This window comes from Eulemur rufifrons, chromosome 8 (genome assembly GCF_041146395.1).
Source record: "Eulemur rufifrons isolate Redbay chromosome 8, OSU_ERuf_1, whole genome shotgun sequence".
NCBI classification, from domain to species: Eukaryota; Metazoa; Chordata; class Mammalia; order Primates; family Lemuridae; genus Eulemur; species Eulemur rufifrons.
Window position 1 is genome coordinate 35,182,906 of NC_090990.1, and position 19,640 is coordinate 35,202,545.

Below are 19,640 nucleotides of genomic sequence, written 5' to 3' on the forward strand. Positions count from 1 at the left end.
CAAATTGTTCCTTCCATGTTGGTGACTATGAGAGTGGATAAGAGGAATCCATGTTTATGAAATGGGGTCAAAACTCATAATTTGGCTTGATATTACATAGCTTGCAATATATTGAAAACATTTGATGATTGGCTTTTTTTGTTTGTTTTACTCTTTTTTAAAATTTATTTCAAAGTATCATGGGGCACAAATGTTTTTGGTTACATAGATTGCTTTTGTAATGCTTGAGTCAGGGTTATAAGTGTGCCTGCCACCCAGAAAGTGCTCATGGTACCTGTTAGGTAGGTTTTTGCCCATCCGTCCTCCCTCCTCCTCCCTCCCCCCTGCTTAATTTCCATTAAGTTGCACATGCATGCTCATAGTTCCAATTTAATAGTGAGTACATGTGGTGTTTGTTTTTCTGTTCTTTAGACACTTCACTTAACATAATGGTCTCCAGTTCCACCCATATTGTTGCAAAAGGCATTAAGTCATCCTTCTTCTTAGCTGAGTAGTATTTCATGGTATACATATACCACATTTTGTTAATCCACTCGTGAATTGGTGGGCATTTGAGTTGATTCTGTATCTTTGAAATTGTGAATTGTGCTTCAATAAACACTTAAGTGCAGGTGCCTTTTTGATAAAATGACTTCTTTTCTTTTGGGTAAATACACAGTAATGGGATTGCTGGATCCAATGGTAGGTCTACTTTTAATTCTTTGAGAAATCTCCATACTGTTTTCCATAGAGGTTATACTAATATGCAGTCCCACCAACAGTGTATAAGCATACCTTTCTCTGCATTCACTCTAGGATCTACTGTTTTGGACTTTTTAATAAAAGCCATTCTGACTGGGGTAAGGTGACTTTAATTTGCATTTCCCTGATGGCTAGTGATGAGCATTATTTCCTATGTTTATTGGCCATTTGTGTCTTCTTTTGAAAAGCTTCTGTTCAAGTCTTTTGCCCACTGTTTAATGGAGTTGTTTTTTTCTTGTTGATTTGCTTGAGTTCTTTGTAGATTCTAGTTATTAGCCCTTTATTGGATGTATAGCTTGCAAATATTTTTTCCCATTCTGTAGGTTGTCTATTTGCTCTTTGATTATTTCCTTGACTGTGCAGAAGCTTCTTAATTAAATCAAGTTCTGTTTGCTTATTTATTTTTGCTGTTGCTGTGACTGCCATTGGGGTCTTCTTCATAAATTATTTGCCTAGGCCAGTATCTAGAAGAGTTTTTCCAACATTTTCTTCTAGAGTTCTTATGGTTTCATGTCTTACATTTAAGTCTTTTATCTATCTTGAATTAATTTCTCTTCACTTTTTTTTGAGTAATTCTTCACTTTCTACACTACAAGAAGTTCCAAACTAATCTTGTATTTTCCCTGCGTCAGCCCAGGAATTATCCATTGCTACAAGAGCCCTAGTAACTTTTATAGAAAAAAGGTATTTGGAAACCAAGATCTGGGAGCTGCATGGTTCACTGTTACTGTCATTGCTTCTAGGTCCTCAGGAAGGACAGAGCTAGGAAATATGCGTGTGCACTAACCCATGTATATACTCATATCTATATTTACTTCTGAATCAATCTATCTGTATATATTTTTAAAATAAACATGAATTAAAACTGTTATCTTAAACTCTAATCCAATATCATAAAGTTCATTCTAAACTTTATCCTCCTGGATTCTTTGTAACTTCTTCTGACAATGAGAAACCTGGCTGTCTTTATGACTTATTTACTGATTTAACTCTCATACACATGTATTTTCAGAATTGCTAATCCATATCCCTGTATAAAACATATTTATCTAGTAGAGTGGGATCAGCAAACTACAGACCCCAAGGCAAATCTGGCCCTTTGCCTGTTTTGGAATGGCCTGAGAGGTAAAAGTAGGATTTACATTTGTAAATGACTGGGGGAAAGAAGAATATTTTATGGAAATTCACATTTTAGATAAAAATTTTCCTGGAACACAGACATGCTCATTTGTTTACATACTGTCTATAATTGCTTTCGTACTGCAACAGTAGAGCTGAGTAGTGGTGACAAGGACCCCATGGTCCAAAAAGTAAAAAGTATTTACTATTTGGCCTTTTACAGAAAAAGTTTGCTAACCCCTGAATGAGAATATAGTGATTATGTAGTCCTTTTTGGTTTTAGCTTTACTTTATCCATTAGAAATAACATATTCCAAAGTGATTTAGGTCAGCTAATTTAAACATGTCTTGCATTTTTAATACTGTTATATTAATTTATTATCCTTGGAAGCCACATCATGCTTTTCTTTCAATTTTCATATAGTAAAACCCATTCTATGAGTTTTGACGAGTGCATAAAGTTGTGTATTGATAACTCCACTATAAATCAGAATAGTTCTTTAAACCTAAAAATTTCCCTGTGAGGTTGGTCTGTTTTGTAACTAACCTTGTCTGCCTCCCCTAGCTTTTGTTATTTCAATAATGTCATATAAGTAAAATCATACAATATTTAGCTTTGGGGATCTGGCTTCTTTCATTTTTTTTTTTAATTTCAGCTTATTATGGGGGTACAAAAGGTCAGGCTATATATATTGCCCATGTCCTGCCCATCCCCCCGAGTCAGAGCTTCAAGCGTGTCCATTCCCCAGACAGTGCGCATCGCACTCATCATGTAGGTATACACCCATCCCCTCCCCCCACCCCCCACCTTAGTCCAATACCCAATTGGTGCTATTCCCAAATGTGCACATAGGTGATGATCAGGGAAACCAATTTGCTGGTGAGTACGTGTGGTGCTTATTTTTCCATTCTTGGGATACTTCACTTAATAGAAGGGGTTCCAACTCTCTCCAGGAGAACAAAAGGGATTCTATATCATCATTATTTCTTATTGGCTTCTTTCATTTAACAAGCTAAATTTAAGATTTGTCATGCTGTGTGAATTAATAGTTCATTCTTTTTACTGCTGAGTAGTATTCCATTGAATGGCTGGATATACCATAGTTTGCTCACCATTCACCAATAAAGGGCATCTTGGTTGCTTCCAGTTTGGGTGATTATGAATAAAGTTTCCATGCACATTTGTATACAGATTTTTGTGGGAACATAAGTTTTCAATTCATTTTGGTAAATACTTAGGTAGGATTGCTGGATCATATGATAAGTACATGTTTAACTTTACATAAAACTGCCAAATAGTCTTCTAAAGTGGTTATACCATTGGGCATTTCCACTAGCAATGAATGAGAGTTGTTTGTGTTGCTCCATATCCCTGCCAGCATATTTTTTATTTTGTTCTGCTTTTGTTTAACAATTCTAATATGTGTGTACTGGTGTCCCATTGTGATTTTACTTTGCTTTTCCATGATGACTATTGAGCATTTTTTATGTATTTATTTCATGAAATGTCTATTCAGGTTTTTTGCCATTTTTTTAAAAATTGTTATTTATTTTCTTATTGTTGAGTTTGAAGATTTGTTTTCAAAATCTGGATATAATCTAAATACAAGTCCTTACATATGTGATTTGAAATATCTTTATCCAGACTATGTCCTGTTATTCTATTCTGTTAACAGTGTCTTTCACGGGGCAAAAGTTTTTAATTTAATGAAGTCTAATTTATCAAATTTTTTCTTTTATGGATGGCGTGTTTGGTGTCATATCTAAAAATTCATTGCCAAACTTAAATTACACAGATTTTATACTCTGTTTTCCTCCAAAAGTTTCATTTAAGGTCTATGATCTATTTTGAATTATGTGTCAAGGGGCTCTCTTATTTTGTTTTCCAGAACCATTTGTTGAAAAGATTACAAATATAAAGGCTCTATTTATTGACTTTGTACCTATATTAAAAAGTAGCTTGTGGTAATTATGTGGGTCTATTTCAAGGATCTCTATTCTATTCTTTTGACATATGTGTCTATAATTTAGTCAATAACACACTAACTTCATGATTGTGCTTCATAGTAAAAAATCTTAAAACTGGGCAATGAGTCCTCCAGCTTTGTTCTTTCTCAGAATTGTTTTGATTTTTCAAATTTTTTGCCTTCCATATACATTCTAGAATAAGCTTGTCAATATCCATAAAAAATAATGCTGGGATTTTGATTAAGATTGCATTAAATCTAGAGATCAAATTGGGATTTAAATTTTAAATCTTCTAGTCTGTGAACATGATATATCACTCCACTTATTCCTCTCTTTTTTGACTTCTTTCAGCAGTGTTTTGTAGTTCTCAGCATGCAGATCCTGCACCATATTTTGTTAGAATTTTAACTAAGCACTTTAATGACTGGTGCTGTTGTAAAGGGTACGAATTTTCTCATTTAAAATTCCAATTGTTCATTGCTGGTATATAGCAAAGAAATGGACTTTTCTTGTATTCTGTTGCCTTGCTAAATTCACTTATTATTTCTAGCATCTTTTCTGTAGATGCTTTGAAATTTTCTATATAAATAAAATCTTCTGCAAATACAGTTTTGTTTCTTCCTTTCTAATCTTTATGCCTTTCATTTTTCTTGCCTTCTTACATTGTCTAAGATTTCCATTATGATGTTAAAGGAACGATGAGAGAAGGCATCCTTGCCTTGTTTCTGAACTTTAGGGAAGAGCATTCAGTCTTTCAGCATTAAGTATAATGTTAGTTGTAAGTTTTCCACAGATGCTCATAGGAAGTTCTCATCTACTTTACTAAAAGTGCTTATCATGAATGCAGTTGAATTTTGCTTGATGCTTTTTCTGTATCTATTTAAACTACATAGAGAAGAAATATGCCTTTTCTTATTTAATCTGTTAATATGATGAATTTACATTGCATTTCTGGAATGAATCCACTTGATCATGATGTATTTTCATTCTTATATACTGCAGGACTTGATTTGCTAATATATTGTTGAGGATTTTTCAATATGTTGTCATGAAGGACATTGGTCTATATTTTTCTTTTCTTGCAATGTTGTTGTCTGGTTTTAGCATTACAGTAAATGTTGACCTTATAAAATAACTTTAGAAGTTTTCCTTCTATTAATATTTTCAGAAGCGTGAAAGTCTGATAATATGTTTCCTTAAAGTTTTGGTAGAATCCACCATAGAAACCATCTGGGCCTGGAACTTCATTTTTTAACAAGTTGGTAACTAAAAATTCAATTGTTTTAATAGATATACAACCACTGAGATTATTTCTTCTTGAGTTAGTTATTGTAGTGTGTGTCTTTCACAGATTTGGTCCATTTCAAATAGTTTTAACATTCAATGTAAACGTAACAGAAGACAGTATTGGCAAATAAGAAGACAGTTTAAAAGAAAATATCCAAACTGGAGAGAAAAAAAGAATGAAAAATACAAATATAAGCATAAGATACACGAGACACAGCCTAAAGATCTTACATAAGTATAATCTGGAGCTCCAGAGAAAGAACAAAGAGATACTGGGGCACAAGCAATGTTTAAAGAAAGAATGGCTAAGAGTTTCCAAAACTGATAAAAGATGTAAGTTCTGCAAACTTAAAGAAAAAATAAATCAAGAACACCACATGTAGGCATATCATAGTAAAACTACAAAACACAAAGTCAAAGAACAAATCTTACATGCAACTGAGGGGGGTAAAACCCATATTACTTCAAAGGAATAACAGCTGACTTTTCAAGTTATAAAAGCAGCCAGGAGACAATGGAATGGCTTATTTAAAATGCCAAAGAAAATAACCATAAATATAGCATTCTATTACCTAGTAAAACAATCCTTCAAAAAGAAAAGCAAAACCAAGATGTTTCACACAAACAAAATCCGAATTCCTATCCAGGACTCTGACATGAAAAGAATTATTAAAGAGAATTCTTTAGATAGAAGGAAAATGATTCTAGAGTCCAGATGGTAAAAGAGAACTGCAGGAAGGAATAAAGAATAATGGTAAATATGTGATTAAAATGAATAAATGTTACTATATGAATAAAAATAATTTCTTGTGTGTTTTATACATGTAGAATTAAAATGCATGATCATAGATATGCAAAAAAGGAAGCACATTTAAAAAGAGTTAAATGATTTCATGTTCCAATATTATTAGGGAAGTCATAAAAGAAATACTTCAAAACAAATAACAGAATAATGAAAAAATGAATAGCAAGTTAATAAAAAGGAAAATAAATTATGAAAAAAATTTTGATTGCCAGGCGTTGTGGCTCACGCCTGTAGTCCTGGCAGTTTGGGAAGCTGAGATGGGAGGATTGCTTGAGGCCAGGAGTTGGAGACCAGCCTGGGCAATATAGTAAGACCCCATCTTTTTTTTTTTTTTTTTGGAGACAGAGTCTCACTCTGTTGCCCGGGCTAGAGTGAGTGCCGTGGCATCAGCCTAGCTCACAGCAACCTCAAACTCCTGGGCTTAAGCGATCCTACTGCCTCAGCCTCCCGAGTAGCTGGGACTACAGGCATGAGCCACCATGCCCGGCTAATTTTTTTGTATATATATATTTTAGTTGTCCATATAATTTCTTTCTATTTTTAGTAGAGACGGGGTCTCACTCTTGCTCAGGCTGGTCTCGAACTCCTGACCTCGAGTGATCCACCCGCCTCGGCCTCCCAGAGTGCTAGGATTACAGGCGTGAGCCACCGCGCCCGGCCTCTACAAAAAATTTTAAAAATTAGCTGGGCATTGTGGTATGCACCTGTAGTTGCAGCTACTGGGGAGACTGAGGCGGGAGGATTGCTAGAGTCCAGGAGTTCAAGGCTGGAAATTTGGGAGGTTGGAGTGCAGTGGCCCAATCATAGCTCATTGCAACCTCAAACTCCTGGGCTTGAGTGATCCTCCTGTCTCAGTCTCCCACATAGCTAGGACTATAGGTGCACAGCACCATGCCCAGCTAATTTTTCTATTTTTGTAGAGACAGGGTCTCACTCTTGTTCAGGCTGGTCTCAAACTCCTAGCCTCAAGGAATCCTCCTGACTCGGCCTTCCAAAGTGCTAGGATTACAGGCATAAGTGAATGTGCCTGGTCATATTGACTCTTTATAAGATAATTATCAGTAACATTGTTTATAGTTCAGATACTCTATGTCAAACATATTGCATGGCTCAGGTCAAGCAGGAAGTTAAGATATGTTGCCTTTAACAAAACCATCAAATTGCATTCCTTTTTCTTTCTTCTTAGTGACTAAATATTGTAAGCTTTATGCATCTGAGGTGGTTTTCTTGCCCTATTATAAATAGCCTTCAAGAGAAAATTTTAGAAACTAACACATAAATGTCTTTGGTGAGCCTGATGTGATTTCAAGACATTTTTTACCCGGTCATGGATTTCATCACAGTTTGAAGGTGAACACCAATCAGAATGGAACCTGCAGACATTAAAAAAAAAAAAAAAAAAAAAAAAAGAGGTAATTTGAGGGAGAGGAAAAGAAATCTTTCCAATTTTCCAAACACAGACATTGAAAGTCATTTTTTTCCTTATCCTTATGTGAAAACATATAGAAGATTAAAATAACGTATTTTCTTCCTTTGACTAAGGATGGGGGAAACATAATATCAGGTACTAATTCTCAGGTATACTATTAAGTTTTCACAATATGTTTAATAAATAGTCTTAATAAAGTTTGGCATCCATTGGAGAGAACATACTTATATATCTGACCATTTCAATGATTTCCATACATAATTATTTAGAGCTTTATCTCTAATTAAAGGTATAGATTTTCATATTAACACAATTACATGTACATTGCCTTTAAAATCAGTTCTTATTCTCTTTTAATTTAATCATACTCTTAAACTATGTCAAAGAAATTCCCTTCTGCATACAAAAAAAAAATTACTTTTACAAAATGAAACAATGTGTATAATAGATGAAAATATTATTTAGAATCTAATCATGTTCTTCTTTCAAAATACAGAGGACCATAGAAATTAAATAGTCCCTTAACACAGATGATATCACCTCTCTAGTCTCTGCTACGAGATAAATTCACTTAAAAGAGAAAGAAGTATTGAAAAATAGGTAAGAAAAATATGACTTTTATTAGAGTCTGAGGGCTGAAATGATGTTGAAGAAGAAACAAAGCATCTATTCCTCTTACTTATGCCCTTCCCAAATTCAAAATTGACATTGGTATAATTAAGCTACTTTATTATATATAATAATGAAAATATCCATCTAATTATAATGCATCTATATGAAGTGTTATTGATAATTTCTTTATAAAGAAATAGGTAAAACGTGGATATGTTGCTTAAACCTTTGCCTTTTTTCCTTCCTTGTTTGTTCTTAAAAGTTACAATTATATATGTTTAAGCAAAGTATAAACTACTGAGCAGGATAAATGGTTTATATAACCTATTTTAAAGAACACAATCAATAACAGATAATCAAGTATATCTAAATTTTAATCTCCTGCATGAATAAAAGCAAGCCCTACTGCACCTATGCAAATATATTAGCAGACTTTATTATTTGCAATACATGTAGCACATTTTGGAAATCTGAGATGCAACTATGTAGCTCCAAGGATCCACTGGATCTCGTCAATGATACTATTAGAGGATCCACTAGTCTGTGCTGTGGTATAAGGAATGCTTGCCTATCAATCTTTAACTCCATTTACAAAAACCAAATTTTAAGCATGATTCAAAAGAATATAAGCTCCTTTTTAGATTTGCTAGTATTTTTTAGTCTAATTTTAGTAATAACTCTAGAACTTATTATAAATTTTAAATCACAATATTAATATTTATACATTGAGAAGAAAACCGCTTCTGAAATATAACACTTACAATAAAAATTGAAACTATTTTATGATGTTCTAATTTTGTTGGAGGAATTTTTCAAATAGGCTCAAAGCAAAAAGCACCTTTACTATAAATAAAGGAATTCTTTTGTTTAAGTCATTGATAATATTTTTAAAAATCTGTTTATTCACATATATGATTAAGGAGTCAGCATTTTACTACAATGTTAGAGCAAACTTATTTAATTGCAATGAATATTTAAACAGATAAACTCCTATAGCTGTATGATCTGTCATACAGGTTCCAGGCAAAACTTCCAATTTTCCCTGGGACATATAATCTACATTTACATCAGTTTAAATTGTTTACTGATTTCAATAAATTATATAAACACCCTGCAAGTATACTGCTCAGTGACCTAGAAAAATCCAGATAGAGAATGTCATTGATTGATTGATTGATTGATTGTTGCTGTTTTTTAGAGAATGTCTTATATTTAAAGATGTGGTATTGAGTGTTAAAAATAATGAAATGTGTTTGTTCCTAGTAGTATGTCTTACAGATTTTATTTTCCTTTATAGACTAAATCTAGATCTTTTTTAGAAAATACACTCAAAACAGAGGTGGAGGTATTCTGCCTCAGTGAAAGTAAAAAAGTTTATTATGCCTGCCCTAGAAAGTACATAATAAAATGTTAATTAATTTATTTAGATGAATTCAAAACTAAATTACCATTATATTCTTTTATTTTAAAAGAATTTTAAAACTTCTTAAAGTTATAGGTAAAATAGGTAATGTTTAATATTACAATCACTCATTTCTTTCCAACAAAACTTATCTACATTTACTATCTTGAGTGAAAACAATGTGTAAATGCCTCTATCTACTCTAAGCCACCTCCTACACTGAAATAAGAATAAAGAAATAGCTGACTTTAGCTATCCTCAACGAAGAATTTTTTAATATGACCTAAATGGAGAATTTGTTAACCTAGGCAAAAGTCAGTAGCCAGAACAAAATTGTATACAAGGATAAAGTAACACAGGACTAAAACTGATATTGTACTATAGTGGTAGATTTGCAATTGGAGAGTTCTACAAAATATGTGAAAAGGTAGAAAAATAAAACAATATTTATAAAAACATATCCAAGGAAATATAGGCTAAAAAATTCTGGAAAACTTACAGATATGGCAAAGGAGCCAATCAACAAAATGACAAGAGCTTAATTCTAAAAGTAAGTAAAAAGAAAGTGGTACCAACTATATGTCTGAACATCTGAGCAGATGTGGAAATCAATGAAAATCCCCTGATACTGAGGTACAAGTTAGTAAACTTCAGCAGAAAAACCTTGCTTCAAGAGTTTCTCTTAAACTTTTAAAGTGTGTGTATGTGTGTGTGTGTGTGTGAGAGAGAGAGAGAGAGAGAGAGCGCGCGCGCGCGGGTGGGGGTGAGTGTGTGCGCGTGCGCACGTGGGCACCTATGTCAATGATTCAATGATCCCCTTAGGCGTGATTCTATTGGACTAGAAGCAGTATCAATAAAAATTACATATCTCAGGATTGAGGACTTCAACATGCCTCCATATATCCATTCTGAATACTTACAAGGTAATGAAGAAAAAGACAAACCTATCTGTTCAGAATAGGGATGTTTTAATTCAGCATCCAAACAAACACACTCTTGTTCAAATCATCAGTTTTGAGCTGAACTTTTGATATATTCTCTACAGTTAATTAAATCTTTGTTAATTATATCTGATGGCCCTAATATACTATAGTAATTTAGTGTACTTACTTTAGCTTTTTGATACCATCTATAAATACAGACAAATTTACAGATTGTTGACAGTATTATCTCTTAGGTCTTCAAATTTCTATAATTTTTTTTAACCAGGATTGATTTTTTTCAATTTACGACAAAATCATAGTTTTCTATGTTGCTATTTATGACACAGGCATGGAATTTCCAATTTAGATTTTTAAAAATATGAAAAGGAATGATTTCTTTCACATCCAAATCATAAGTATCCAACTTTGGTTGCCAAAACATTTTTAGAGGGAGAGCTGGAATCCTTACATGATTAAGATTCTCTTAGAGAGTTGAGGGGAGGTTATTTGAGAAAACTAGATGCCATTTACCAACAATATATAAATCACCATTATGACTAAATAGAAAATACCTATGCTATTTTTATACTTAAACCATGTCTATAACATTAAATCCTTATGAATCTACTAAAATAAACTATCGTATACTGCACTTTTCCCTTTTAAGAACTATAATATTTAATTAGGGTTAACGTGACCCATATCTGGTTAATAAACTCATTTCTAGAGAACTGGGCTAGTGAGGAATATTTAACATTATGTAATATATAGTATATTCTAAACAAAAACAATTTAAGGAAACCTCATAAAATCAAATTATACTTTTACGAATAATCAATTCACATGAATAATTGCTGCCTTCCCTTTCTAAAGTTGATTATTCAAAAGATTAGTACAAAAATAGAGAGTATTTATTACCTTTCCCTGAGAGAAGCTCTATTTAACACAGGGCTCGGAGAATGCTTCGGCATCGTTGAGGGTGCTGAATGGACTAGCAAGGTCCTCGCTGAATGTTGGGGCTTGCTACATGATCTTGGGCTCAAATACTCTTCACATCTTTCCAAAGAGTCATCGAAGTCTCTCCCATGGGGTGTCCTGATAACCTATTTTAAAAAATTATATATATACACACATACATATATATGCATAATATATATTAATAGTAACACATCATATATAGTAGCATTATACACATACAACTTTTATAAAAGTAATAAAACAAATATAAGCCACAGCTATATTTGAAGGTAAATTTCAGAATACAGTAGTCATTATCACTGTAAGATTAAGTATTAAATATATCCAGATTGTTCATTACGCATGCATAAAAGTTACACAACTTTATCAATTTGAAAGGCTTTTGAGTATGGGTGGGTTGGCATACGGGTGTGTGTATATCAAACACATAAATCAAATGATAGCCTAGTTTAGCTATGAGGTCAAACAGATCTAGATTCAAATTCTAGTTCTAATAATCACTCATTGCTTCATTTGTTCTGGGGATGGACATATGAATAACTGAGGATAGACAAATGAATAAATTTCCTGCCCTTGTGGAACTTAATATCCTAGTAAAATTTATATACTAGTAAGGAGAGAATTTAAAATACACATATACTAAAATAAATAAGTAAAATATGTGAGTATATGAAAGGATCTTAATTAATTAGAGAAAAAATAAAACAAGAAATGGGATAAGAAGTGCTGATGGGTGAGATGGGAAAGGTATGCAGGGAAGTATCTGTATTTTAAACGGGACCTCATGGAGAAGAGGACACTTTAGTAAAGACCTGAAGACCTTAGTAAAGATCACAAGACCTAAATCATGGAGACATCTGTGGGAAGAGTATTCCAGAAAGAGAGAAAAATAGATATAAAGATCCTGGGAGGTGGGGTAGAAGGCATGACTTATATTATTTAATAGCAAGGAAGCCAGAGGGCTGGACTGAGTAGTAGGAAATTAGGTCAAAAAGGTAGGTTTTAAGAATTTAGGCTTCTATTCTGAGCAGAGAAAAATACACCCTGACTTTTTTTTTTTTTTTTAAATAGGATCCCTAGCTACTATGTTGAAAACAATCTTTAGAGGAGCCAAGGGCAGTGGCAGGGAAATCAGCTAGGAAACTATCACAACAAAATCTGCAAAAGGATGCTGGCTTGGATCAGAATGATAGCAACAGAGGTGAGAATTGATCAGATTCAGAAAACATTTGGAAGACAGAGCTAACAGGATTTGCTAACATACTGGATGTCAAAGATGATGCCAAGGATTTTTGGCCTAGTCAACTGGAAGGGTTGAGTTTGTATGAGTTAGTTATACCCTTCCAGCTGAAGAGTAGTAGAGTAAGTCTAGTTTTGGACATACTAAGCTTCACATATCAATCTATTAATCATCTAACATATTAAAGTGGAGTTCAGGGGAGAAAGATATGCATTGGTAATTACTACAGTCTAAATGGTATTTAAAGATATAGCACTGGGTGATATCACAAAGAAAGTGAGCACAAATAGAAAGTAGAAACTGAAGAAGGAGCCCTGGGAATACTCCAGTATTCTGAGGCTGGGAAAATGAGAAGAAAACATTAGATTGAGAAGTAGCCAGGGAGGAAGGGGAAGAAACAAGGCAATGTGTTGTTTTTGGAAGTCACTAAACAATGTATTTCAAGGAAGGGGGAATTGACTAACTGTTAAGTCATGTTAGAAAAGATTGAGAATGAACCTTTGGATATTAACAGTGAGGTCATCAGGAACATTTAATAAGAGTGGCTTTGATGAAATGATAAGCGTGAAAATCTGTAGTTGAGTTCAAGAGAGAATGAAAGGAGAGGAATTGGATTCATTTAACAAATATTTAAAGTCTAGTCATTGTTCTAAGTGTTGAGACTACAACAGTGAACAAAATGAAGCCCCTGCCTTTAAGAGTTTATATTCCAGCAGTGCTATTTATTAATTAAATATTTGACCTTTAAGAAAGCTACCTAATTCTTCTCAGACTCATTTCCCTTACATGTAAAAAAAAAGCTAATAATAGCTACCTTCTAGATCTTCCAAAATTGATTTAAATTACCTTGTATATTACCTAGGTGCATAAATTAATTACATAATAAATGTAAGTTATTATTAAAATATCAGTTCAACAGAGCTTTTGTTTCAACACTACTACAATTTTCACTGCTTTCCAGAATTATAACAATAAATAGTAAGCCAGCAGTCAGCTGAGAGAATCAAGCTTCCATTCTAGAACCAAACAGCACATAGTTCAAATGACTCAGTTACAATCCCCAATAAATGACCAAAAAGAAATACATGATCTAGATTGAATAAATGAAAAAAATGAAAATTTCTCCATTGTTAGTTATTCACAGAGACAAAACAAAAACACAGTAAATATCAAAAACAAGATCAAGCCACATAGAAAAGAGGTGGGGGTGCTATAGTGTTGTTTCTAGAATTGTATCCAAATATGAGCCACTTGGCCTATAGTGGGGAGATTATTTTTTTCATAATTTCAATGCTAATTGAGTCATGTTGGCTAGCAGACCACTTCATTTTTGTCTACTAAATTTTCTCTCCAAACTAGTGAGCAATGCTTTAAATAAAGCCTCTTTGAAGTGAGCACACTGAATTTCTATCAGAATATTCACTGAGAATCTCTTGAACATGTTAGCTAATATTCAGATCTAAAAAAGTGCAGGAATTTAAACTCACAATCCAGATGAGACAGGACGTAAACAAAAAGATAACTGACAATAAGATAGATATGCTAAAATGTCAAAAATGTCCCAGTGACAACAACTGCAAAAGGAAATTCAAAGGCATGAAAGACTTCTAATGGTCTGAATGGTGGAGGTCTCATGGAGGAGGTAGAATGGGAATCAAGGCCATAAGTGGAGGAAACAGGAAGAAAGCCATTCAAAATGGGAAAAAGGCACACAGAAAGATGAACAATGACTAGGATCACTTGGGTATCTCTACAGGAAGGTGATGGAGAATATGACAGAGGTAGGAAGGGCACACTGTAAGAGAACCCTAAATGTAATATTCAACATTTAGTAAGCATCTTTTCTATATAAAGTACTGAACAAAGTAGGGAACAATAATCACAAATAAATATAACATGAGACCTCAGAGAAGTTACAATCTAGAATGGGAAACATCAAAAGCAAGTAATGATAAAACAGTAAGAAAGGAAGTCAAAACTAAATATATATATAAGTGATTGTGCAAAGGAAACACAGCTGGAGTGTATCCTTTCCATAGAATTAGAGTTTGTGTTTGTTTTGGAAAGTTTTACATATAAATGAGGAGTTGGAAGATGTAATGAGGGGGTAGATCTTTGATAAGGATCCACTTCAAACTTTTAACCTTAAGCCTTAGCTTAAAAAGTTTTTTCCATAGCTCTTGTGAGTTTCCCTTAGGCTAGTATTCCCTTCCAAAAGCCAAATGGAATATTATCTCTTGGCTCTTCACAGCAGAGTTCTATTTCTTGGGTGACTCCTTAATAACTAACACTGGATTAGAGTCCAAAGACCTGGGTTCAAGTCCCCCCTAGCTATCAGACCCTGAGAAAATAATTTATCTTACTGAAGCTTTAGTTTCCTTATCTATAAACTGAAAAAATAATCTTACAGGTTTGACACAAAAATGAAATGAGAAAAAATTAGTGAAAACACCTAGCAGAAGGCTTGTCTCATGAAAGATAATTTTCCTATGTTTATAGCACTTATAGTTCGGCAGGAAGAGGCTTTCTGTTTTACATTTATGAAAATAGTAAATGCCTTTTTGATCATCTCACAAATACAACAGTTTCAATACAGCAAATGCTGAAATGTAACAAGATAAAAAAATCTAATATTTTTAAACCAATGTGAAACTGTTATAGGCAAAAAAGGAAATTTCATACACTAAATTCACTGTAATTAATGACATAGTTTTCAAATCTATGATACCTAGTGGTTTGGTAATACCACACATATAAAATAAGATTCCTGAAAGTTACTTATATAATAAGTGGTTAAGTTAAATCATATTAATGGCCATAAAATTTTTATACTTATGAAACTTCAAGGTCAAATTAATAGGAGAATTAACCACTAAGCGAAATAGAAACCAAAAAAATACACTTATGCAACACACATTTGTTGAAAGCCTACTTAGTGTCTGATACCACTCTAATATTTCTCCATCATCATAGGGCAAAAGAGTAAAAAAATAAATACAAATAATTCAAATGGAACTAGCTGAGAAGTAGTTGAGAATAAGGATTATAGGAAAGAAGTTCAGTACAAGCACAACATACAGGATGGCAAGAAGAAAGTATGGTTCTGAGAGGGACAGAAATAGGCAGAGATAACTGAGATCAGTTTCTCAATATTGCTAAGAACATTCCCTAGTGAATCCTATAGCAAGCGAATGATCAATTTCTATCTTATCTGATTTAAAAATCCATATGCTCGCTATCTGATTTAAGGAAGATGTACTTTCTTTACACTAAAACAGAAGTTAGAAAACATTCTAAAATAATGCAATAAAATAAAATAATTTCCAAATATATCAATTCTTATGAGGAAAAACATCTCCTCTCTTAGATCACTGTTCTATGCACATATATATAAATAACTTTTTTAATCCTCACATCAACCTTATCAGGTAGGTATTTTTATTATCTGTACTTTACAGGAAAAGAAATGGAAGCAAAGTCAAACAGCTATTAAGCAGTGGGGGTCCTAGGCCAGTGACATATGATGTATCTGTGGCAGAAACAAATGACAAACTCACATAGCCCAAGCCTCATAGGCTTTCTATAAGGAAAGTCCCACAGAGAATGGGTTCACAGTCTGATTTACCAATAATCCTATAAACAAAGCTAAGGAACAAGCTGACAAACTATTCCTGAGAAAGAAGAAAACACCCCTAACGAAACTTATGATGTGATCATAACAATGCTACAAAACCACTCAAGGAAAAGTAGAAGGGTAATTATAGGTCACCCTCATTTGTGCCCATATACGGAAAAAAAATCATAACTAAAAATATTAACAAATTAAATTCAATAATGTTAAAAGAAATAACAGAGTACAACATGACCAAATTCAGTTTATTCAAATAATACATGGAGGAATCATCATTAGAAAATCTATTAATTCATTACAAAAAAAGATCACCTCAACAGAGTCTGAAAAAGTATTTGGTAATATTCAACATCCACTCATGATTTAAAAACACAAACATTCTTCGCAAACAAAGAATTTCAAAGGGAAACTCTTAAACTTGCTAGAGGATATCTAAAGGATACTTGCTAAAGGATATCTCTATCGCACATAACAGTCATACTCCCTTACATATGATCCTGTTAAAGAGAGGAGCAAAAAGAGACTATATACTGCATCAGTCTATGCTACAGCACATTAGGCTATGCTGCAGTAGCAAATTAAGTTTGGAAATCAGTAGCTTAACATAATAAAGGTTCATTTCCCTCTGCTATATAATAATGCAGTTTAGCAAGAGAAATTACAGTTCACAAAATTGCACAAGGACCCATACTGATGAAACATGCTGAACAACTTACAACTGTACCATCTAGAACATGAGACCTCATATAATTTAACTACAAAGACAAAGAACTAAAGCCCACCTACTTCAGCATAACTTTCTGGTGAGTTCCTGAAAAAATTCCTGCCCAGGAAAATAAAAGCTATAAATCAGTAAATAACTTCATTAATTTCTTCAAGACCTTCCCATAAATCATTTACCTGAACGACAGACTGCTCAATCATCAATCAGCTACCTTCTCGCAACAACAGATTCTTAATCTGGGCAAACAGTCCCCTTCTCAGGACAACAGATCACTCAACTGGACAAATCCCTTCCTTATCAAATAACTATTTACTTATCAAACTATTTACTTCCTTTAAAACCCTGGCCTTTGTGTTCATTAATCCTAAACTTTTATATCACAAACTTTGCTGACTAGATTCCTATGTTGAAAGCCCTCCCTTAAAACACTCAAGCCCAGATCCCAAAACCCTATCAATATCTGCCCTTAGCCTTCCCATTTCAGAGATAATACTAAGACTGCAAAGGTGGTGCTCTCCCTTACTGTGTTATGTCATAAACTCAACTTTGTTTATATCAGTAGATTATTCAGTTATTGTGATGGACATTTGGTGAGTTGGCAGCTGACAATCCTAAAAGTCCACTAAGATCCAAAAGACTGCATTGCTGCTACAGCTATGATCTTCAACTTAGAAACAGCAAACTCCTCTGAGATCCTTTGAGTGTCTGTCCTCAGAGGTCTCTCTGACTGCAACAGTAAAGTAAATGAGTCTCGGTGCAGAGTTTGAGCTTTGATTTGCTTTTGTTTAGCTCCCAAAGGCTAAGTTACTCTGTCTTCTAGGAATGTAGAACACTTTTAGTAATCTCTTTATCTGATCAGATTTGAAAACCTGTATGCTAGGGGAAATCTGTCTTATTACTAACAATACTAATATTAATATATGCCTCTCTGTCTTTGTCACTTTTTGTGGTGAATCTGTAAGACTTTCCTAGGGAAATGAACAGGCATAAGCCACTAAAATCCACCCGTGAGTCAGGCCCAAGAACTGACAGGTTCAGCTGTTCTCATTACACCAGCATCCTTACAGTAAAGACTTTGCCTGGGTCACTTGCTGAAATATCATGAAAACTGTCCTCAGTTTTTTTCTTGTTTTTTTCATGACAGAAATTGTCTCTGAGAGAAATTACCTCCAAACCCTATCCTTTTAGAATTGCAGATTTGTCAGATCTCCAATTTGAGACAACCATTAGGTTGAGATCCAAAGATACAATGTGTGCAAGTAATACATTTGATCAACATTGTCAGACTCTCAAGGGTTTGTTTCAGTTCAGGTCCATGCCCCCTCCAAATTAGACTCAAGCTTCTTACATGTATTCAGACTGTAATTTTAAATTATATATTTATTTTTCTAAGCAGCATAATTTCACCAAGGATTCTAAAATATCACAGTGGCTACTTTGGAGAATTTTATTATATGAACAAAATTGTTCACTTAAAAGAATGAAAAGGAGCAAAATCCTACAAATCCAATGGCCTACATTTCCCAATGGCTATGACAAAATTTTTTTAAAAAATTAGATTCTAAAAATTGCTTCCTTAAAAGATTCCTTAAAACCATCTCTCTTTTAGATGCCTTCACATTGCAGCTTGAAAGAAACATTTATCCCACTGTTCCTTACCTCCTGTCCTATGCTCTTCCATTACTGACAGGCCCCTATCCTCCTCCTTCCTGCCTGCTTTCCTTCTCATCTGACCTGCCTGAAACAAAAGCTCAATAACTTGTAAAAGTTAAATCCCCTTCAGAATAGAACAAGTGCCATATGATTGATTTTTAAGCTCTGGTTTGTTTCTGAACTGAAAGCCATATCAGAGACTCTTCAAAGCCTAAACAAGATAAACAAGAATTTACAGAAGAATTTAGAATTCTGTGAACTCCAAACTAGTCCTTAAACATATTCCTATCTCAATAAATGGTGTCATCAAACATTGAGTTGTAAAAATCAGAAATCTAAGAATCATTCTTCACATTGCACAGCTAACCTCCTTTCAATGCTCTCTGATTTCAAAGTATTCCTAGCTATTTTGCCTAGTTCTTGGAATAAAAAAAATGCTGAGTGATATTTTTATTGGGATCTTGTTAATTTGTAAATGACTATAGGTATAGGAATATCTTTACAATACAAGTCTTTCTCTATTTGAACATAGTACAGTCATGTGTCACTTAATGACAGGGATACATTCAGAGAAATGTATAGTCAGGTGATTTCATCATTGTGCAAACATTATAGAGTGTACTATACAAATCTAGATGGTATAGCCTACTACACACCTAGGCTATATAGTATAGCCTATTGCTCCTAGGCTACAAACCTGTATAGTCTATTACTATACTGAATACTGTACTGAATACAATGGTAAGTATTTGTGTATCTAAACATAGAAATGGTACAGTAAAACTATGGTATTATAATCTCATAGAACCACCATCATATGTGTGGTCCATCAGTGACGAAAATATCGTCATGTAAAACATCTTTTCCATTTATCAAGTCTACTTTTCTACCAACGTAAATTCTAAATATCTGTCTAATCTCTCTACTGCTATCAACCGACATTAGTACCACCCCAGTCCAAGCTATCACCATTTCTCACCTTTAGTAGACTATTTAACAGTCTACTAACATGTCTACCAGGATCCACTCTTTTCCCAGTCCAGAATGATACCACAATCCAGAATGATATTTTCAAAGTACAAATCTAACCATGTCACCTGTTTAAAATAATTTCATTTGCTTCCCATT

At 33.6% G+C, this 19,640-nt stretch overlaps 1 protein-coding gene across 1 annotated transcript in view; it reads right to left on the reverse strand.

Moving 5' to 3' along the window:
- The window catches only part of SPATA6 (spermatogenesis associated 6), a 111,094-nt gene that overhangs the window by 21,944 nt on the left and 69,510 nt on the right, over positions 1–19,640 (reverse strand). Inside the window, exons 10-11 of the mRNA XM_069479173.1 lie at positions 11,205–11,389; positions 7,242–7,293 (exon numbers count right to left, since the gene is read on the reverse strand). Coding sequence (XP_069335274.1) covers positions 7,242–7,293; positions 11,205–11,389 — 237 coding nt within the window. The remainder of the gene's footprint in view (positions 1–7,241; positions 7,294–11,204; positions 11,390–19,640) is intronic.